This window comes from Papio anubis, chromosome 9 (assembly GCF_008728515.1).
Source record: "Papio anubis isolate 15944 chromosome 9, Panubis1.0, whole genome shotgun sequence".
Classification (NCBI taxonomy): Eukaryota; Metazoa; Chordata; class Mammalia; order Primates; family Cercopithecidae; genus Papio; species Papio anubis.
In genome coordinates this window covers 3,722,214-3,742,969 of record NC_044984.1, presented here as the reverse complement: position 1 = coordinate 3,742,969, position 20,756 = coordinate 3,722,214, and the positions used below count along the sequence as shown (strand labels likewise).

General features: G+C 42.6%; 1 protein-coding gene across 6 annotated transcripts in view; it reads left to right on the top strand.

Moving 5' to 3' along the window:
* The window catches only part of CRACR2A (calcium release activated channel regulator 2A), a 154,946-nt gene that overhangs the window by 57,880 nt on the left and 76,310 nt on the right, over positions 1–20,756 (top strand). For all 6 annotated transcript variants that reach the window (XR_004175970.1, XR_002515490.2, XM_031650207.1 and 3 more), the window contains exons 3-4: positions 2,956–3,036; positions 20,012–20,275. Coding sequence is in view for 4 of the 6 variants with exons in the window: in XM_031650207.1 (XP_031506067.1) it covers positions 20,048–20,275 (228 nt within the window). In the remaining 2 variants the exon portion in view is untranslated. The remainder of the gene's footprint in view (positions 1–2,955; positions 3,037–20,011; positions 20,276–20,756) is intronic.

Genomic DNA, 20,756 nt, shown 5'->3' with positions numbered 1-20,756 from the left:
AAGAGGTGGAAGTGGTCCAATCAAAGCAAATGTGGACCAGTCAAGAGCAGATGTCATGGCAGTGGTCTTTTGGAATGCTCAAGGCATCTTGCATGTTGACTTTCTGGAAAGCCAAAGAACAATAACAACTGCTTATTATGAGAGCATTTATTATGAGAAAGCCAAAGCATTCGAAGAAAAACATCCCCCACCCCACCCCCCCAAAAAAGAAAACCTGGGAGAGCTTCACCAGAGAGTCATCCACCAGGACAATGCTCCCGCTCATTCTTCTCTTCTGACAAGGACAATTTCAAGAGAGGTTTGGTGAGAAATCATTAGGCATCCACTTTACAGTCCTGATTTGGCACCTTTTGACTTCTCTTTGTTTTCTAATCTTAAATATTTAAAGGGCACTCATTTTTCTTCAGTTAATAATGCAAAAAAGACGGCATTGACATGATTACGTTTCCAGGACCCTCATATCTTTAGGGATGGACTACATGGCTGGTGTCGTTGCTTAAAAAAGTGTATCGAGCTTGATGGAACTTATGTTGGGAAATCAAGTTTGTATTTGTAATTTTCGTATTTTAATTCCATTTTTATGAACTTTTTGAAGTCCTCTTTTACTGTTAGCTACATATTTTTGTTTAGTTTAACCTTTACTTTCACATTCCTGGCCACCTGTGACCTCTCCCAGTGACAATCATATGTGGACTTGGGACATCTCTGATGACCTATCTGGTTGGTAAACTGTAACTTGTTCCAGACTGGGTTTAAGGGAGCTATTTCATTATTATAAGTACATGTGATATTCTTCATTAACTTTTCATGTGGCTTTGCAAGCTGTCTAGGCATCCAAAACATATACCTTTTGAGACGCAGGCTGGTCTCTTGCAATCTCAGTCTCCATCTTAGAATGGCTGTCTTGCTTACCTTGGCTGTACTCAGTGACAGCGTCTTGCTGGGATATTGAGTGAAGGGCTAGTGCCACAGTCCAGATTAGCTCCCTCTCATACTAGCCACTCACATGATACTCTTTACCTTCCTTTTACTGCAGTTACCATGATTTATATCATATATTCACTCATTTGTTAAAGCCTTTCCCCCAACCCGCTGGGAGACCTATTTGCTTCTTCACCATATCCCGTGCACCGAGTGCCTGGAACCTGGCAGGGGGTCCGTAAAGACTAGATCAATAAATGCATGAATTAATTAGCATGGTCACTCTAGGAGATGGCAAGGGTTGGGAGAAGAGAGTTCAGATCTGGGGCTCTGTGGCTTTCTGAATTCCTCAGCTGTAAAGAGAAGTAAGGTCTGCTACAGATGGGCAGTGGAATAATGGAAAATACATTGGCCTAGAAGTCAGGGACCTGAGGGTCAGGCATTCTCCTACATTTTCTATGTAACCTCAAGAAAGTCTTGTAAGGGTTGAAGGAGATGTTTTTGTGAAATTGCTTTGTAAACCATAAAGAGATATGGTAAGATGCTGTTCATCATCCTAAGATCTGGCCCCTGCCTATTTGTCCAAATGTATTCCTTATTAATTTAATTTAGCTAGGCCAATCTTCTCATTAAAAAATATTTTTCTCTCCTTAATGCCAAACAATGCATCGTAATAACAAAGATATCAGAAAATTCAGAAGAAAATAAAAATCATCTCTTAAGGTTACCATCTAGAAATAACACTGTTCACATCTTATTTATAGTCTAAACAATTTTTTTCTAAATGAGTTTCCCAGGTGTCAGCAGTGGGGACAAGACAGGGCAGCTTTCCTCTCCTGTTTCCCACTGCGCTGGCTTTGCTGAGGGCTGCTGCCTGGGAAAACACCAGAGAGTGGAGTCTCCCCATTTGTTTGCTTCCAGCATCCTGGTAGCAATGCCAGTGGGTCAGGGGACAAGGGTGCCAACAGGTGGCTTAGAGAGGGCCTTACCTTGCTCCAGCACTTTTCATTATCTAAAAGGGCTTATTTGGTCTGCGTATTTTTATTTGTCTCTGGAAATAACTGGCCACTGGAATATAAGCTCTACAAGGACAATACCTTGCAGGATTTGCCTGTTGCTGCCTTTGGCACCTAACAAAAGTGCCTGCACAGAGTGAATATTCATTGAACAAAATGAATGAGCACAAGCGCTGTGTTACCTCATATAGGATAGGAAACACCTGATGAATATTTGCCTCCCATGAATTGTGCATATGAGAGGCACAGAGGCCAGATTCCTTGGTGATATACATCTGGACTTCCAGGTCTAGCTGTGGTTTGAGCTTTGGCGTTATAGAATAGATAATCCCAATCCCCTTTTTGTAATCACTACTGCTCCCTTCAGTCATTTCAAGCACGTTCTCAGACCATGCTACTTAACATGTGGCCAAAGCATTCTGTAAAACTGCTTTCCAGGTTCAGTCATAACACTCTCAAACTGTCCTGTGCAAGGAAGCCCATCCTCTCCCTGTGCCAAAGCCTGTCCCTCCTCCATTGTCTTTCAGCTTTCCCTCCTTATGTAGCCCCTAGGCTTTCTTGTACCTCCTACTGCATTTCTTTCTTAGGGAGGGCAGTGATTCTTGCCACAGTGCTTACATTGCTGTCTTCAAAGGTGAGCTCCTATGGCGTAGACAGCATCTGTGGATTTGGATGGAAAGAATTTCAAGAGCACTTGCTTGGAGCGGGAGCTCTGTGGGGGTCAGTGTCCAGTTAACCCTGAGGCTACGCCCTTCTCATGCACAAGGGCCTGCTCCCATCAAGCTGGACATAACCTCTGGATTCAGGGTCACTAAGCAGACTTTTCACTGCTGTTCCTTCATCTTCCCTCCTCTTCTCCAGAACCTGGAAGAGGATGAGTTAGGCCTGTTTTCTTCCAGAACACTGCAATGCGGCAGGAGGGATGTTTCCCTTGTTTTCCCAAAATTCCCATAAAGCCACTTCTGTTGTAAGCCTCAGTGGAAAACAAGGTGTGATGCATCTCTTGTGTATTTCCCAGGTGGAATTCAAGTCACCAGTGGCCAAAGTACCCTCCAGGTGTGAAGAGTTGCAGGTCCTCTGAGGAGCCAGGAGCTGCAAGGTGAGTGAGCGAACAAAAGGCGACAGGCTGCAGAGTACTAGATCTGCCCCCACCCCGGACGCCAACTCCAGGCCCTGCCTTGTTAGCACTATTGTAGCTGTTTTTTAATAGTCATGAGGATCAGCAGCGGGCCCTTAGATTTGAGAAACAGAGTTCGTCAGCCTTCTTGAGGACAGTTTTAAAAATACCAGATGACAGAGGGGCTATTCCACCTTGTTGGGGTATCACTTAAGTTCATTGAAGGGAGGCCTCTGGGAGAGAGGGTTCGCCACTTTGCCCAGCTCTTTTACATGTGGGCACAAGGGTCTGGAACCTTTACTAGCCTCTCTCTGCAAAGAGCTGCTCCTCAGCCACTGGTCCCTCACAGAGCCAGTTCCACTGTGGAGCCTGTCCAATCCTCATTTCCCTCTAGCCTTCCTTGGCAATGAGGAGGGTGTGTTTGCATTGGTGTATAGCATCACTGTTCACTTTCACATCTGCTGTCTCATTTGAGCCACTTCCCGTGGGATAGTGATATAGTAATCGTTTGGATATTTATCACTGCCCACATCTCATGTTGAATTGTAATCCCTGGTTTTGGAGGTGGGCCTGGTGGGAGGTGATTGGCTGATGGGGGTGAATCCTCATGAATGGCTTAGCACCATCGCTCATGGCTTGGTGCTGTATTTACCATAGTGAGTGAGTTCTCATGATATCTGGTCATTTAAAAGTGTGTGGCACCTCACCCCCAACTCTCTCTCTCTCTCTGTTGCTCCTGCTTTGCCATGTGACGTGCAAGCTCCTGCTTCACCTTCTGCTGTGAGTAAGAGCTCCCTGGGGCCTCCCCAGTAGCCAAGCAGATATTGGCACCACGCTTGCTTAGCCTGCAGAACCATATACCAATTAAACTTGTTTTCTTCTTAAATTATCCAGTCTCAGGTATTTCTTTATAGCAATGCAAGAATGACCTAATACAGATACGCAGGGAGGAAACTGTTACCCCACTTTAAAAAACAAAAGAAGTGGCCAACTTCCCAAGGTCACAGGGTGGCGAAGTTCACACTTGAACTTTATTTTTGATGCCTGAACCTTTCTATGGTACTATGTTCCTGCTAGCCTCTTGACAGATGGGGTTGAGACAGGACAAGAATAGGGAAAGGAGAGGGAATGAAGACTAGAGGTTTGATGGGGAAATAATTGGGAACTCTTGGCTAAGATACCAAGTGGGGTTATCTCTGCAGACTAGATTCATTGTTGTCTTTGTTTTCCTCTCATTTTCTACCAGCCACTAAAATCCATGAGAATAATGTGCTATCCAAACTCATAGTGATTCATACAAGACTATGGCTTGGAGAAAATGTCGAAATTTAGCCCTTTGGATGGCCTTTTACTCCACCTCAGTATAACATCTTGTATGTTAAACTCTAATCCTGAATTTGTTACCAAGAGTGGGGTGCCAGTGTAATAAATCCCTGAAAATGTGGATGTGGCTATGGAATGGGTAATAGGTAGAGGCTGGAAGAATTTTGAGGTACATGCTAGAAAAAGCCTACATTGCCATGAACTGACTTTTTTTTTTTTTTTTTTTTTTGATATGGAGTCTTGCTCTGTCACCCAGGCTGGAGTGCAGTGGCGCGATCTTGGCTCACTGCAAGCTCTGCCTCCCGGGTTTGCGCCGTTCTCCTGCCTCAGCCTCCCGAGTAGCTGGGACTACAGGCGCCCGCCACCACGCCCGGCTAATTTTTTGTATTTTCAGTAGAGACGGGGTTTCACTGTGGTCTCGATCTCCTGACCTTGTGATCCGCCCACCTCGGCCTCCCAAAGTGCTGGGATTACAGGCGTGAGCCACCGCGCCCGGCTGCCATGAACTGACTTTTAAAGGTGGTTCTGGTGAAGGCTCAGAAGGAGAACAGAAGAGCTGTAGAGAAGGCCTCAATCTTAAACAAGATGTAAGTCATCCTACATTGGTAGGAATATGTGTGATAAAAGCCTTTCTGATGAGGTCTCAGATGAAAATGAAGAACTTGTTATTAGACACTAGAGGAAAGGCCAGCCTTGTTATAAAGTGGCAAAGAACTTGGCTGAGTTGTGCTTACATCAGTCCTTTGTAGAAGGTAGAACCTGAGAGTGATGAAATTGGATATTTGACTGAGGAAATATCTAAGCAAAGTTTAAAGGAGTGGCCTAGTTTCTCTCGACTGCTTATAGTAAAATTTGAGAGGAGGACTATGACTTAAGATGACATTGCGAGTCAAAAGCAGAGAACGTAAAGATTTGGAACATTCTCAGCCTATCCCTTTAGAGATGGGAACACCTGTCATGCCCCTGTCCCATCATTGTATTTTGGAAGCACGTAACCTGTTTGATTTCACAGCTTCACAGCTGGTGAGGAATTTGTCTTAGAATGAATGATACCGAGTCTCAGCTATATCTGATTTACATGATATTTACACGAGATTTTGGACTTTCTGTCTTTGAGTTTATGCTAGAACGAGTTGAGACTTTTGAGGCTGTTGGAATGGAATGAGTGTATTTTGCATGTGAGAAGGACATGAGTTGGGAAAATCAGGGTTGGAATGCTATGGACTGAATAACTGTGTCACTTTAAAACTCATTATGTTGAAACTTAACCTCCCAAGTGGATGAGAGTAGGAAATGGGGCCTTTGAGGACTCTAATGGGATTAGTGCCCTGATAAAAGAGGCCCTAGTAAACTTCCTTTTTTTTTTTTTGAGGTGGAATCTCGCTCTGTCGCCAGGCTAGAGTGCAGTGACACAATCTTGGCTCACTGCAACCTCCGCCTCCTGGGTTCAAGTGATTCTCCTGCCTTAGCCTCCCAAGTAGCTGGGATTACAGGCACGCATCACCATGCCCAGCTAATTTTTGTGTTTTTAGTAGAGTCGGAGTTTCACCATGTTGGCCAGGATGGTCTGGATCTCTTGACCCCGTGATCCACCCGCCTTGGCCTCCCAAAGTGTTGGGATTACAGGTGTGAGCCGTTGCACCTGGCCAACTTCCCATCTTCCTTACCATGTGAGAACAGTATGAGAAGTTGCAATCTGCAACTCAGAAGAGGGCCCTCACCAGAACCCAACCATGCTGGCACCTGATCTCAGACTTCCAGCCTCCAGAACTGGGAGAAATAAATGTCTATTGTTTATAGGCCATCCAGTCTATGATATTTTGTTATATCAGCTGGAATAGAGTGAGATATTAAATACCAGTAAGACTTAGCACAGACAAACGGAAAGGGCATGCCAGATGACTGAGCTATAGGAAGATGCCAAGGCACAAAAGAGCTGAGAGAACAGGAAATAATTTGGAAGGAAGTGAATGTGGTAGGAGAAGAGGGCGATTACTCTAAAGAAGTAGTAGTGGTCCCATGTGTTTAAGATTGATACTGAAAACAGTGGGGAGGCATGATCAGGTCTCATTTTAGACAGATCTTCCTAGCAGTCTTCTTAGGGCTTTGCTTAACCATTTTCTGGAAAGCAGTTTAGTAGTACACATTAGAAGCCTTTAAAATGTGCATGCAAAATACCTCTGGTTCAATCATGTTATAAATCTGGGAATGATAATAATAACAACCACCTACCATGTAGTCCATATTGTATCAGGTATTTTCGATATGTTGGGTGCATTATTTTTGTTTAACAACAATTCTGCAAGTAAGAATCATTAGCCTCATTTTACAGATAAAGAAACCAAGGTTTTATTTACTTTTTAACTTTTTTTTTTTTGAGACAGAGTCTCGCTCTGTCACCCAGGCCAGAGCGCAGTGGCACAATCTTGGCTCACTGCAACCTCCACTTCCCGGGTTGAAGTGATTCTCCTGCCTCAGGCTTCTGAGTAACTGAAATTACAGGCTTGCACCACCATGCCTGGCTAATTTTGTAGTTTTAATAGAGACAGGGTTTCACCATGTTGACCAGGCTGGCCGCGAACTCCTGACCTCAGGTGATCCACCCACCTCAGCCTCCCAAAGTTCTGGGATTATAGGCGTAAGCCACTGCGCCCGGCCAGAAACTGAGGTTGTAAAGAGTCAGGCCGACTTAAGATTAAATTCATGCTCTGTCATTAATTAGCTGTTTTCCTGCAATAAATTACTTAACTTTTTCTGAAACAGCTTCCTGTGGTGCTACTGTAAAGAATAATGCAAAGCAGATTTAAAGAAAAGCTCCTCTTTATTGGATTATCTACTCATTTGGATTATCTCTACCATAGCTGACTTTCATTTTCTCAAACATTTGAGAGAAGCTTCGGCTTCAAAAATTAAGTAAAATGAGTCAGAATTGTATGGTGTAGAGAATGACTGGAGAGTAGTTTTATTTTGGGGGACCACCCTGAGAGTTGTTTGTGCCTACAGTTTTTATTGCACACACACACGTGGCTCTTCTCACCTCGTCTACCTCTGCTGTTTGTATGTTGTCCCCTGCTAGACTGTCAGTGCATTGTGAAAGACCATAGTTGTAAATATATTTCTGTATCTCCCACAGCAGCTCCCTGGTTCAGTGCCTTCCACATAGCTGGAGAAATTGCAACAATTTTTCCAGAAAGAGTTGGAACATCATAGTCCAAGAGAAAGAGAGGCTTTGAGAATAGAGAGCTAAGAGTTAAGGGCATAGGAGCAGACACAGAAAACATAGATATTTAGGTCTGGAGACTTGAAAGGGAAGGTTTGGAACTAAGGGAATCTGGGAGAATGTATCGCCTAATAAATATACAAAATGTCGTCATTAACGTTGGGTCAAGAGAATTATCTTAGATTGGGCTTCCAGAAAGCCAACCCTGAGAGGAAGATTCATGTTCAGGCGATTTATTAAGAAAATGCTCCCAGGAGAACTGATAAGGGATGGGGAAGCAGGATGGGAGAGAGGAGGAAGCCATACAGAGTGAGATCTCAGCAAAGTTCCAGCCTCCGTCCCCACAAAAGTGTTCTAGAGTGTAAATCACAACAGAGTTTGTCCCCACTGGAGGCAAGAGTACTGGGCTTTCATAATTCCACGCCCGTCAGTCTTTGGATAAGGGCTGTTTAGAGGGCTGGGGGACACTTCCAGGCACTTCTGGCTCTGTCCGTGTGGACAAAGTGGGTCAATAGCTCAGGGGTCCACCTTCTAAGAGTTACAGGTTCAGAGAGTTAGAAGCAAAAGCACACAGATGCTGAGGGAGGGTCCACAAAAAGTATTCAAGGGTGTCTGAGTGGAGCATCAATAACACCACCTTGATAACAGATCTGCAGCCCTGACTTTGTCCAGGTACACCACACTGATCTGCTTCTAAACTTCATCGTCGTGTGCAGCGTCCTTATCTATAAAGTGGGGATAGTGTTACTTTACTTGCTTATATTACAGCATAATTGCAAAAACAAAACAAAAGGAGATCTGGTATACATAGAATTGTAGAGACAACGATAAGAAAGGATGTTATACCAAGCCAGGTGTTATTATTATATCTCTCTCTTTCTTCCAGGCGCAGGGGATACATGAGCAATTTGTCCTCTTCAGGCGCTTGTCTTGCAGGCATCAGCACGGACAGCCTTTAAAAAAAGCTTGTTCCTGGGAAGAAAGCAGACACTTTTTTAATGTTGATAAATTTTGCAGCAGTTTCTTTAATATATACCAGACGCCTTGAAATACATCTAATTAACCACCAGCTACCATGCTGTGGCTATGTTTGGCTTTGATGTTCTTACTGGCTTCAGCAAGGAAATATTGGAAAGCTAATCATAATAGGACTTAGTTCTTATAAAATGCTTTTTATCTTCAAAGTGGTTTACAACCACTAATTATTGAAGGAATTAGGGTGAACAGCAACCATCTCCCAGAGACCTCAAATCATTATCAAAGCTTTTAATGTATCTTATAATAGAGCAAGAGAAGTGTGAAGGGGGCTGTTTAATAATAATTGTCCAGACCTGGAAGAGTTATTTTACAGAGGTAGGAGACAGCTGTTCCCTGTCTCCCTTGAGGCTAGAACAAGAAAATTGGACCTAATCTGAGGAGCAGGGATGCTGGGTGGAGCATGGCAGAAGCTACAGCAGGCTGTAGAACGGAAAGACGGCCTGTTTCAAAGGCAGTCCAATGCACCTCCATCCACCTGCCCCTTTATATGGTTGGTGGGGCATATCCACCTTCTTGGTGGCCTGGGGTAGGGAAGATCACCCCAGAAGTCCTGTCCAGCTGGGGGAGTCAAGGGTAGATTTTGGGGCCTCGTGGTCATTTGTCTTCATGTACTTTTTTTTGTTTTGTTTGTTTGTTTGCTTTTTTATTCGTTCATTTTGTAGACTATAATCTGGGGTGGAGGAAGCCAATTTGATTCCAATAATAATAATAATAGCTGACAGGCTGGGTGCGGTGGCTCATGCCTGTAATCCCAGCACTTTGGGAGGCTGAGGCAGGTGGACCACTTGAGGTCAGGAGTTCAAGACCAACCTGGCCAACATGGTAAAACCCCATCTCTACTAAAAATAATAAAAAAAAATTAGCTGGGCTTGGTGGCACACAGCTGTAACCCAGCTACTTGGGAAACTGAGGCAGGAGAATTGCTTGCATCCAGGAGTCAGAAGTTGCTGTGAGCTGAGATCACGCCACTGCACTTCAGCCTGGACAACAGAGTGAGACTCCCTCTCTAAATAAATAAGGAATAGCTGACACACGTAAGTTGCTACCCTGGCCCTTCCTTTTACAGATGAGGAAAATGAAGTTCAGAGAGCTTAAGAAATTTGCCAGAGTCATACAGCTAACTCAGGCACTCTGGCCTTGGAATTTATGTTCTTATCCTCCAGAGCAAGAGGCCTATCAGAGAAGGGGTGGTATTTGTCCAAAGCCCCCTAACTTCACTATGTGTCAAAGAAATAAATAATACCCTCATATGGAACAGGGACAAGTCTCATTTCTGGCTGGGTTTGGCTCCTGTGCTAAGTGCTTTCCTCCTGAGCAGGGGGTGGTGAGAGGAGCCCAGTGAGACGCAGCTCAGCATCTCTGTTCCTCACCATCAGGGTCCTTGCGTCTGCCTTGTCTCCTGCTCCCACTCGAGGGCCTGCCCTGGTCATGGGGTGTGTAGAAGAGGCACAGGCATGAAGAACTGGTGAGACCCCCCTGTGAAACCCCGCCTTTCCCTGCAAGCACTAAGTCATTTAATAACGGGTCCTGCTCTATACGTTTAGGGTTGAGGGGATACGTTCTAAAGTGGTATCAGCTACTAACACCTGTGCAAACAGTACTAGGGATGCAGATTCCCTTTCCCAGAAACATCAGCCACTCAATCTCTTTCTTGGTGAGAGCCAATAGATTGTTGGTAGGTTGAAATTGGTCGCAGTGGGAATATTGACACCACAGAAATAGGCAGATGCTACAAATCAGGGCTGCCCCCTACACCAACCCGGAAAATTGGTTGTTAAATATTGCAGTGTCTTTTTTTCTGACACCAAATGTGCATCCTATAAGTCAATTCAATTCTGACATTATCCAGAGTTAGCGTGGACCCCACAGTTTAAGGGGTCTGTCCCACAAGACTGCACCCACATCAGATACTAATCCCCAGTCCTCCTGCCTCTCTGCAGTTTGAAGAGACCCACCTATCTCTTTGCCTTTATCAGACATCGCCAGCTCCGAGTTGATCACTGGGGCTTCGGGGTACTGCTGCATATGGGGGATCCCTCTCGCTGAAGCCTGGGTGAATAAAGAGATGTGAATGGGTCCTGGAGATGCTTTTTGGCCTTTCCGTTTCCTAACTCTGTGCTGCAGGAGAGATTCGAGGGAAATCTGGATGACTTAGCGGCTGCTTTCAGGTTTGCCACTGGTGTGGTGTGGAAAGAGAGACCAGCTGTTCTCTGTCTCTCCTGAGCCCAGATTAAGGGGAAAATTAGCTTAGAACCCTTAGAAGGGATTTAAGTTTGATCTACAGACTTTCTGATTGTAGCAGTTACTAAGCTGCTAGAATTACCTTGGATATCCGGGAAATCTTCCTGGAAATATTTAAGGACTGGATAATTCCCATCTGTTTATAAAGGCTTTTATGGAACCATTCTGGAGGGAGGAGAGTGGCCTGGAAACTCTCACAGAGTCAGGCAGATAAGAAGTATTTTCTCTTTTCTCCTTGTGGTGGTCTTTTCCCTTTGCCTTTAGAATATACTCCACCATTTCCTCCTTTATGGATGTACTTACTGTCTGTTGGTCTAATGGAAAATCTTTGAGACAAAAAGCTATGTCTAGCCCTGAGATTAAGGCATCCTTGGGCTTCATCCAAATGGGAGACAGCCGAGCTCATGCAGGGCTTCCACTTTATTTGGAAATTCAAGTAGAAGCACTTCTGCTGTTTTGTTTTCCGCTGCTCTTGAGAAAGCCACAGATGCTCAGCAAAGACTGCAGGTCTAGCCAGGGGACAGAGGGTAAGAGAGAAGAGGCTGAAGTCACATTAGATCAGTGGTCTTCACAAGGGGCTCTGCCTGCTTCTTTATCTGTAGAGTTTATTTAGCTCCCTCCACAAACAGACTGAAAGTTTTCACAGGGAAATTGCTTAATTTTCAGCCATTTCCTCCTTGCTGGAGTTGAATGTAAAAGGCAGAATCAGGCTCCTGGGATAAATACAATGGACTGGACTAGATTTGCAAGGCCTGGGAGACAGAAGAAGGTTCTGACCCAGACCCATTCTTCTTTTCTTTTCTTCTTCTTCTTCTTTTTTTTTTTTTTTTTTTTTTTTTTGAGATGGAGTCTTGCTCTGTCGCTCCAGCTGGAGTCCAGTGGCGCGATCTGGGCTCACTGCAAGCTCCACCTCCTGGGTTCACGCCATTCTCCTGCCTCAGCCTCCCGAGTAGCTGGGACTACAGGTGCCCACCACAACGTCTGGCTAATTTCTTGTCTGTTTAGTAGAGATGGGGTTTCACCGTGTTAGCCAGGATGGTCTTGATCTCCCGACCTCGTGATCCACCCACCTTGGCCTCCCAAAGTGCTGGGACCACAGGCGTGAGCCACCATGCCTGGCCTTTTTTTTTTTTTTTTTTTTTTAATAGATGTGTTGAGCTGTTGACATATAATAAACTGCATTATATGTAAAGTGTACCATTTGATCATTTTTAATATATATTTGTATATATGTATATGTGCGTGTGTTTGAATAAATAAATAAGTCCAGGAAACTATCATGGAATCATATATCATATTCATGAACTTAAGGTAGCAGACATATCCACACCCCCCAAAATTTCCTCTTGCCCCTTGGTAATCCCTCCTTCTCACTCCTCCCTACTCTCACTTCTTTTCTTCTAACAAATGTTTTCATTTTTTAGAGCTTTATATAAATGAAATCATATAGTATGTGCCTTTTGTGTCTGACTTCTGTCACTCACATGATTATTTTGAGATTCGTTCATTTTGTTGCTTAGGATCAACAGTTCATTCCCTTTAATTAAAACTGGCATTTCATAATTTGTTTATCCATTTACCTGTCAATGAACATTTGGGTCATTGTTTTTGGCTGTTACAAATAAAAGTGCTATGAACAGTCATGTACAAGTCTTTGTATGTACACATGCTTTTCTTCTCTAGAGTAAATAGGACTAGGATGGCTGGATCATATGGGAAACATTTGTTTGACTTTCTAAGAAACTGTCAAATGTTTTCCAAAGGAGTGGTACTGCTTTACATTTTTACTAGCAATATATGAGAGTTACAGGTGCTCCACATCTTTGCCAAGAGTTGGTACAGTCAATCTTTGTAATGTTAGCCATTCCAATAGGTGTGTAGTAGTATTTCATTGTGGTTTTCAGTTGCATGTATCTTATAACTAATGAGGGTGAACATCTTTTTATGTAGTTGTTTGATATCCCTATATCTTGTTTGGTGAAGCACCTGTTCAAATGTTTTGCCCATTTTATTTTTATTTATTTATTTATTTATTTTGAGACGGAGTCTCCCTCTGTCGCCCAGACTGGAGTGCAGAGGTGCGATCTCCGCTCACTGCAAGCTCCACCTCCCGGGTTCACGCCATTCTCCTGCCTCAGCCTCCCGAGTAGCTGGGACTACAGGTGCCCGCCACCACGCCGGGCGAATTTTTTTGTATTTTTAGTATAGATGGGGTTTCACTGTGTTAGCCAGGATGGTCTAGATCTCATGACCTTATGATCCACCCGCCTCGGCCTCCCAAAGTGCTGGATTACAGGCGTGAGCCACCGCGCCCGGCCTTGCCCGTTTTAAAAAGTGGGTTGTTTTCTTATGAATGAGTTTTGAAAGTTCTTTATACGTTCTAGATAAAAACCCTGTATTAGATATGTGTTTTGTAAATACTTTGTCTCAGTCTGTGGCTTACTTTTCGTTCACTTAAATTATATCTTTCAAAGAGCAGATGTTTCCAATTTTGATGAAGACCAATTTGTCATATTTTTTTCAAATGAGTTGCACTTTTGTTATTATACCCAAGAAACTTTTGCCTACGCTAAGGTCACAAAGATGTTTCCTTCTTGAAGTTTTATGTTTATAGGTTTTACATATAGGTCTATGATATATTGTAAGTTATTTTTTGTATATGGTACAAGGTGTAAATTAAAATTCTCTTTGCGGCCAGGCACGGTGACTCATGTCTGTAATCCCAGCACTTTGGGAGGCCAAAGCGGGCGGATCATGAAGTCAGGACATCAAGACCATCCTGGCTACGGTGAAACCCCATCTCTACTAAAAATATAAAGAATTAGCTGGGCCTGGTGGTGGGCGCCAGTAGTCCCAGGTACTCGGGAGGCTGAGGCAGGAGAATGACGTAACCTGGGAAGTGGAGCTTGCAGTAAGCTTGCAGTAAGAGATCGCACCAATGCACTGCAGCCTGAGCAAGACTCCGTCTCAAAACAAAAAACAAACAAAAAAAACTCTTTTTGCAAATGGATATTCAATTGTTTCAGTATCATTTGTTGGAAAAAACTGTGCTTTATCCTCTGAATTGCCTTGCATCTTTGCCAAAAATCATTTATATCCATGGGTCTATTTTTGGCTTCTCTGATCTATGTTCCATTTATCTGTTTGGATGTCTTTATGCCAGTATCGCTGTCTTGACTACTATAGCTTTATAATAAGTCTTGAAATCAGGTAGTGTTTGTCTTCCAATTTTGTTCTTCTTTTTCAAAGTTGTTTTGGCTATTGTAGGTTTTTCTCATTTTTGTGTGAATTTTAGATCAGGTGATCAATTTCTACGAATAAGCCTGGTGGGATTTTGACTGGAATTGAGATGAATCTATTGGACTTAGGAAGAAATGACATCTTAATAATATTGAGTCTCTCAATCCCATGAACATGGCGTATCTCTTCATTTGTTTTAGGTCTTCTCTGTATTCTCATTGATATTTTATAGCTTTCAGTGTATAAGGATTACACATCCTTTGTCAGATATATTCATATCTCATATTTTTATACCCTTGCAAATGGTATTTTTATTTCAATTTTAATTTTGTATTGCTAGTATAGATAAATACAGTTGGTTATCATATACTGAGTGTGTGTCCTGCAACCTTGTCTAATTCACTTATTAGTTATGGTAGCTTTTTGTGAATTTAGTCAGTTTTTTTATATAAGCACTCCTGCTGTCTGGGAATAAAGATAATGTCTTCCTTTCCAATCTGAATGTATTTTATTTCTTTTTCTTGCTCCATTGAACTAGCTAAAATCTCCAACACAATGTTGAATAGAAGTGGTGAGAACAGACATTCTTGTCTTTTTCTTGACCCCAGAGGCAAAATATTTGGTCTTTCACCCTTAACTGTGATGTCAGCTGTTGTTGTTTCTGTAGATGCCCGTTTTCGTGTTGGGCCAGTTCCTTCCTATTCCTAGTTCTCTTAGTTTTTCTCAGGAGTAGATGTTGTCAGATGCTGTTTCTGTATCTATTGAGATGATCAAAAGGTTTATCTTTTAAAGTTTGTTAATATGGTGAATTATATTATTGATTTTTAAATGTTGAACCATTCTTGCCTTTCTCAGATAAACCCTGGTTGGTCAGGATTATCATCTTTTTATATGGCATTGAACTCGATCTGTTACAATTCCCTAAAGAATGTTTACATCAGTGTTCATAAGGGATATTGGCCTATTTTTTTCTGTAATATCTTTGTTCAGTGTTGGTATCAGGATAATGCTGGCCTCATATAATATGATAGGAGGCATTTCCTACTCTTCAATTTTCTGCAAGAGTCTGTGTAGAATTGGTATTACTCATTCTTTAAATATTTGATAGAATTCATCAATTTAGCTCTGCGGACCTGAAGTTTTCTTGTGGGAAGATTTTTTGTTTAACTATCAGGTCAATTTCTTTAGCAGGTATAGAATTATTCATGTAATCTGTCTCTCTTTGAGTGAGCTTTGGTATTTAGTGTTTTTCAAGAAATTGGTTCATCTAATCTAAATTGTCAAATTTGTTGGCATAAAGTTGTTCATAATATTCTCTTATTCGCCTTTTAATATCTAGAGTATCTGTAATGATATCACCTCACATTGCTGATATTGTAATTTATGTCTTCTCTCTTTATTGATCTTCTCAAGGAGCCAGCTGTTAGTTTTGTTGATTTTCTCCATTGCTTTTCTGTTTTCTATTTCATTTTTTCTTTTCTGATCCTTATTATTTTTTTCTCCCTACTTTGGGTTTAATTTGTATTTTATTTTTCTTGTTTTTTAAGGTAAAATCTGAGGTCATTGATTTGAGCCCTTTCTTCTTTCCAAGTATATATGATTAGTGCTATCAAGTTTTTCTTTTTTTTTTTTTTTTTTTTTTTTTTTTGAGACGGAGTCTCGCTCTGTCGCCCAGGCTGGAGTGCAGTGGCGCGATCTCTACTAAAAATACAAAAAACTAGTCAAGTTTTTCTTAGTACTGCTTTAGCAGTATCCCACAAAATTTGATATATTGTGATTTTTTTTTCATTTAGTTCACTATACTTTTTCATTTCTCCTTTCCTGTTTTTTTTTTTCTTTCGCCCATGGGTTGTTTAGAAGTGTGTTACTCTCTTTCCAAATACTTGGACATTTTCCAGAGGTCTCTCTGCTATTGGTTTCTAATGTAATTCCACTGTGGTCAGAGTACATACTTTGTACAAATTGAATCCTTTTACATTCATTAAGACTGATTTTGTGCCCCAGAATATGGATTATCTTGGTCAGTATTCCACGTGTATTTGAAAAGTATATTTAGCTGTCGTTGGGTGGAATGTTCTATAAATGTCAATTAAGTCAAGATGGTTGATAGTGTTGTTCAAGTCATCCGTATCCTTATAGATTTCTGTCAACTTGTTTTATAAATTATTGAGAAAGAAAGTTATTGAAATCTTTGGATATCATTATGACTTTGCTGTTTTTCCTTGCAGTTCAATCAGTTTTTGCTTTGTGTATTTCGAAGCTCTGCTATTAGACACATAAATGTTTAGCATTATTATAGCATGTTGACCTTTTATCCATATGAAATGACTTTTTAATTCCCATTAATATTCTTCCTTCTGCAATCCATTTTGCCTGATATTAATATGCAATATTCTCTTAACTAATGTTAATGTGTTATATCTTTTTCCAGCCTTTTACTTTTAACTGTTTGTGTCTTTATGTGTAAAACACATTTCTCGTAAGCAGGATATAGTTGAGTTTCCTCAACATAGGCACTCTACCAAACTGTGCCTGTGTTTCCTAAAAACTCTTTAGACAATAAGACAGGGCAAACTTGGGGCTCATTTTGTTTCTTTCCTATCTCTCAGGAGCAGAGCTTGAACTAGAGTAAGATGAGTGAAGCCCCTATGATAAAAAAAATTTAGGACAGAAATCACTGTCAGGTGCACAATTTTGTGAGCGAAAGCCTCCTTAGATTTTGTACCCTAAGCAGCTGACTCTTGAGCAGGTACTAATTCTCAGGGTTGTGTAAGCTCAGGATTAGGTCCTGAGAGTAAATGTCTTTTAAAATCCTGTTCTGTAGGGGCTTCACTCAGCTCAGTATAGTCCTGCCCCTGCTTAAGGATTACCATCCTTCATTCCTGATGTCTAGTGTCTTGAAAACCATTTTTAAAGTTATATTCTCTCTGGATTTTTGGTTATTTCAATTGGGAGGGTAAATCCAGCCTCTGATACTACGTCTTGTCTGGAAACAGAAGTCTAGACTTATTATAAGATAAAAATTCCACATATAGAGCTACCTGCCTGAAATAAAAATGCTTGCAGGCCCTCCTCTGAAGACTTCAGCAAAAGATTGGTCTTCCTTCACACAATGGTCAGAGAGTACCTACTGTGTACCATATTCTAGGCTAGAAACTGGTGGTAAAATCAGATAAGACATGGTGCCTGTCTGCGGTTGTTCATAGCTGACTTCTCTAGAACTACTAGTTGACTCTTTCATGTCATGCATCACTTGTTAACAGGTGGGCAGAGGTCAAGGGAAAGTGGTCTAGGGAAGATAGAAAGCCAGCAAGCATCAGATCTGGAACTAAGAAATCCTCTCTACTATTTCTCAGGCCCAGAGTGACTTGAGGGCTCACTTAAGGTCACACAGCTATTTAATAGTAGTTGATTGCCACAGAGTTTATTTAGGACTCAATCTAAAACATTTTCCCCCACTGTCAGTCACTATTATTGAAATCCCACCATTAGAGACTCTCAGAGACTCATTCATTAAGGGCAGGGACCATGTCCTACTCACTATGTCACCTAACACTATTTCTCAGTGTTAGCTCAGAGCTTGCTGCATAGTAATCAGTAGATGGAAATAAATGAATGGATGAATGAATGAATGAATTAAAGACGTTCCCGTTAAAATGATGAATATGCCTCTGGGAGGTGATTTAGATCAGTTGGGGATGAGTACCCTGTTGAGAGCAAGCCCACAACTGGGTCTCAGGAAGGCGATGTGGTGTAGCAGAAGAGGTCTCTGACTGTGCTAGACTTTGATCCAAATTAACCTCTCCAAAATTCAGCTTCCTCATCTGTATGATGGGAATCCTGATTATACTTACCGTATGGGAGGATGTCAGGTTCAATAGGAGGAAGTATGGTAGGGGCCTGGCAAGAGAAAGCACTCAAGGAATGACAGATATTATTAATCTCATCTCCTGGGAGCAGCAGGTGGGAGTAGGGTGGGGCCTACTGGGTGCAGAGACCTTGCAGATAGAGTCCCGGCAAGGTCCCAGGAAGACAACAGCCTGTTCTGCTCATGTGCTATATTTACAGAAGCTCACGTTACCACCATCGTTATCCAAAAGCCCTTGCAAAGCCAGCACTGCATGCAGGTGGGTTGAACAATGCAAATAAAAGCCACGAAGACACAGCCCTGCCTCCTCAGGCTTACATCCAAGGCAGCTCCCTCTGGGGAAGACAGAATAGAAATGTGAAATCTGCTTAGGATTCGGTGATGGTCAGTACACACACACAGGGATGACAAGAAAGAACATTCCTGAGGACAGGGCTGGTCAGATGGGTCAGAGTGGGAATTACATGTTCAGCCACGCGGAGCGAGAGGTGTAGTCTGCTCTGCTCTGCCCTGTCAAGGTCTTGTTACATGGAGTTCATTCCTGATGCCAGGAGCTCTTCCAGCTCTGGCCCCCAGCTCTTGACAAATCTGGTAAAGGGAAGATGGTCACTGAAATCAACAGATTTTAGATTGCTTTGGACATGGTATAGCTGAGCCAGAGGCCCAGGGCCTAGTAATCAGAGAAACCTGCCTGGTGATTCACTTATTTTCCTCCTTTCTTACTCACATGGACACAGGAAATATGATCCAGGGCATCACGTTCTCCAGCTTGCCACAAAATGCATGACAGTGCATATCTCTATTTTTAAATCCAAATGTGATCATGTATTTAAAATTTGGACCTATTCTGCTTCCAAAAAGTCTTCAGATGGAAAAAAACAATCCAAGGATGTTATTATTTCCTTTTATCCCATGAACTCAGTTTTTTATTAATAACATTTACAATTAATAGCAGTTTATGATGTGGGGATTTCACAGACTTACAGATGATCAGAACTAGAAGGGACCTTAATGATAAACAGGTCCAGTCTCCTCATATGGATAAGGAAACTGAGGCCCAGTCAGGTACCGACTTGTTCAAGGTCACATAAGCAGCAGCAGTGGAGTCCAGACTGGAAGCCAGGTTTCTGTATACTGTCTTCCACATCACATTGCAAGATACCCTCTGAAAACACTCCTTCAGGGTCTTTAAGGTCTGATTGAGGTGTATGATTTGTGATTCTTTTTGGGCTGAAAACAGCCTTGGGCATCACCAAACCAGGCCTGGCAAGTCCTGTGCAACATGAAGCTCTTTGAGAATGGGGCACATTTTCTCCTACTTAAACTGCAGAGCTCACAGCTGTGGCAGAGGTCTATGACATTGAGTAAGAGCTCACCAAGAACCGGTTGACTGTGAATGATGTAGGAGCAAGTGCATCTGCCTGAGGAGAGCTTTCCACCCTCGGCAATGCTGAGGAGTCACGACAGGGTGGGATTAAGATCATACAAGTTATACAAGCTTGGATTGCCATCTCAGCTTTTGTAGTAATTTGTTGTGTGATATTGGGCAAGTCACTCAACCTCTCTGAGCCTTAGTTTTCACATTGCTAAAATGAAGATGATAATGGCTATGTCAGAGAGATGTGAGAATTACATGGAAAAAATGTATATAGAGGCCATGGCATGGTGTCTAAGTGAACGCTCTATAAATGGCAGCTGGTCTATCAGGATCTGTTTTGTTGTTGTTTGGTTGTTTAAATTGGGAGAAATTATTTTTGGGCTTCCCCTATTCCATCTCCTTTCAATCTGGAGATGTCTGTCTTCTTTCTGCACTCTTCCCTTCTCCCGTTGATGGACTTGCCGATCTATTAGTGATCATGGAATATTTTCCCCTTGTCCTGAGCTTTTGCTAATTAAGAGGTGGTTGCTAAGAGATGCCTGGACACACTGGTGGGTGGCTCTGTGCTTCCTTCTCATCCCCTCTTGTTCTTTTTCAGCCTCACTCCAACCCACCACACCCACTTCTCTCTCCCATTTTCCGTGTTCAGGTTCTGAAAAAGACTTCAAGAAACTGACTAATCTCAATGGCTGCCCCTGATGGGAGGGTAGTCTGCAGACCCCAAAGACTTGGTCAGGGCTCTGGCCGGGGGCCAAAGGGGCGTGGAGCCTGCCTGCATCCCCTGGACAGCCTGGAGCAGAAGGAGACTCAGGAGCAGACGTCGGGCCAGCTGGACATGCTGAGGAAGGCACAGGAATTCTTTCAGACCTGTGATGCTGAAGGCAAGGGCTTCATCGCCAGGAAGGATATGCAGGTAAGTGGGGTCCCCGCTAGGTCTGCCCACTGAGAATGCCAAATGTCTCCCTGTCTCGGGTTAGAGCTTGCCCCATGGGAGGTCACATCCTTAACAGAAAAGGTGCCATCAGTTCTGTCTTGGAAGGAAAGGTCTGACCAAACTCTACTAGGAGCCGGACCTCCTGGGTTCATTCTATTTCTGGCCTTTACTTGCTGTCAGACTCCAGGGCTGTTTCCTCTCTGCCTCGGTAACTTTCCGGGATTGTGGGAAATGATAATAGTAACATAAGGGACTTAAGTAAGACACAGAGAAGAACCTGCTGAAACTGAAAGTAGAAAGGCACCAACTTGAGTTATAACAAAGTCATTCCTGCTGTCTGTGCCTTAGGAATAGGTACAGTGTCTCCCACAACCTGGGAGGAAGGCATTTCTGAGGTTGTCTTATCCGTCTCTCACCTTCAAACCCAAACACACTGCACTCACCTGAAGAGATTCTCCAG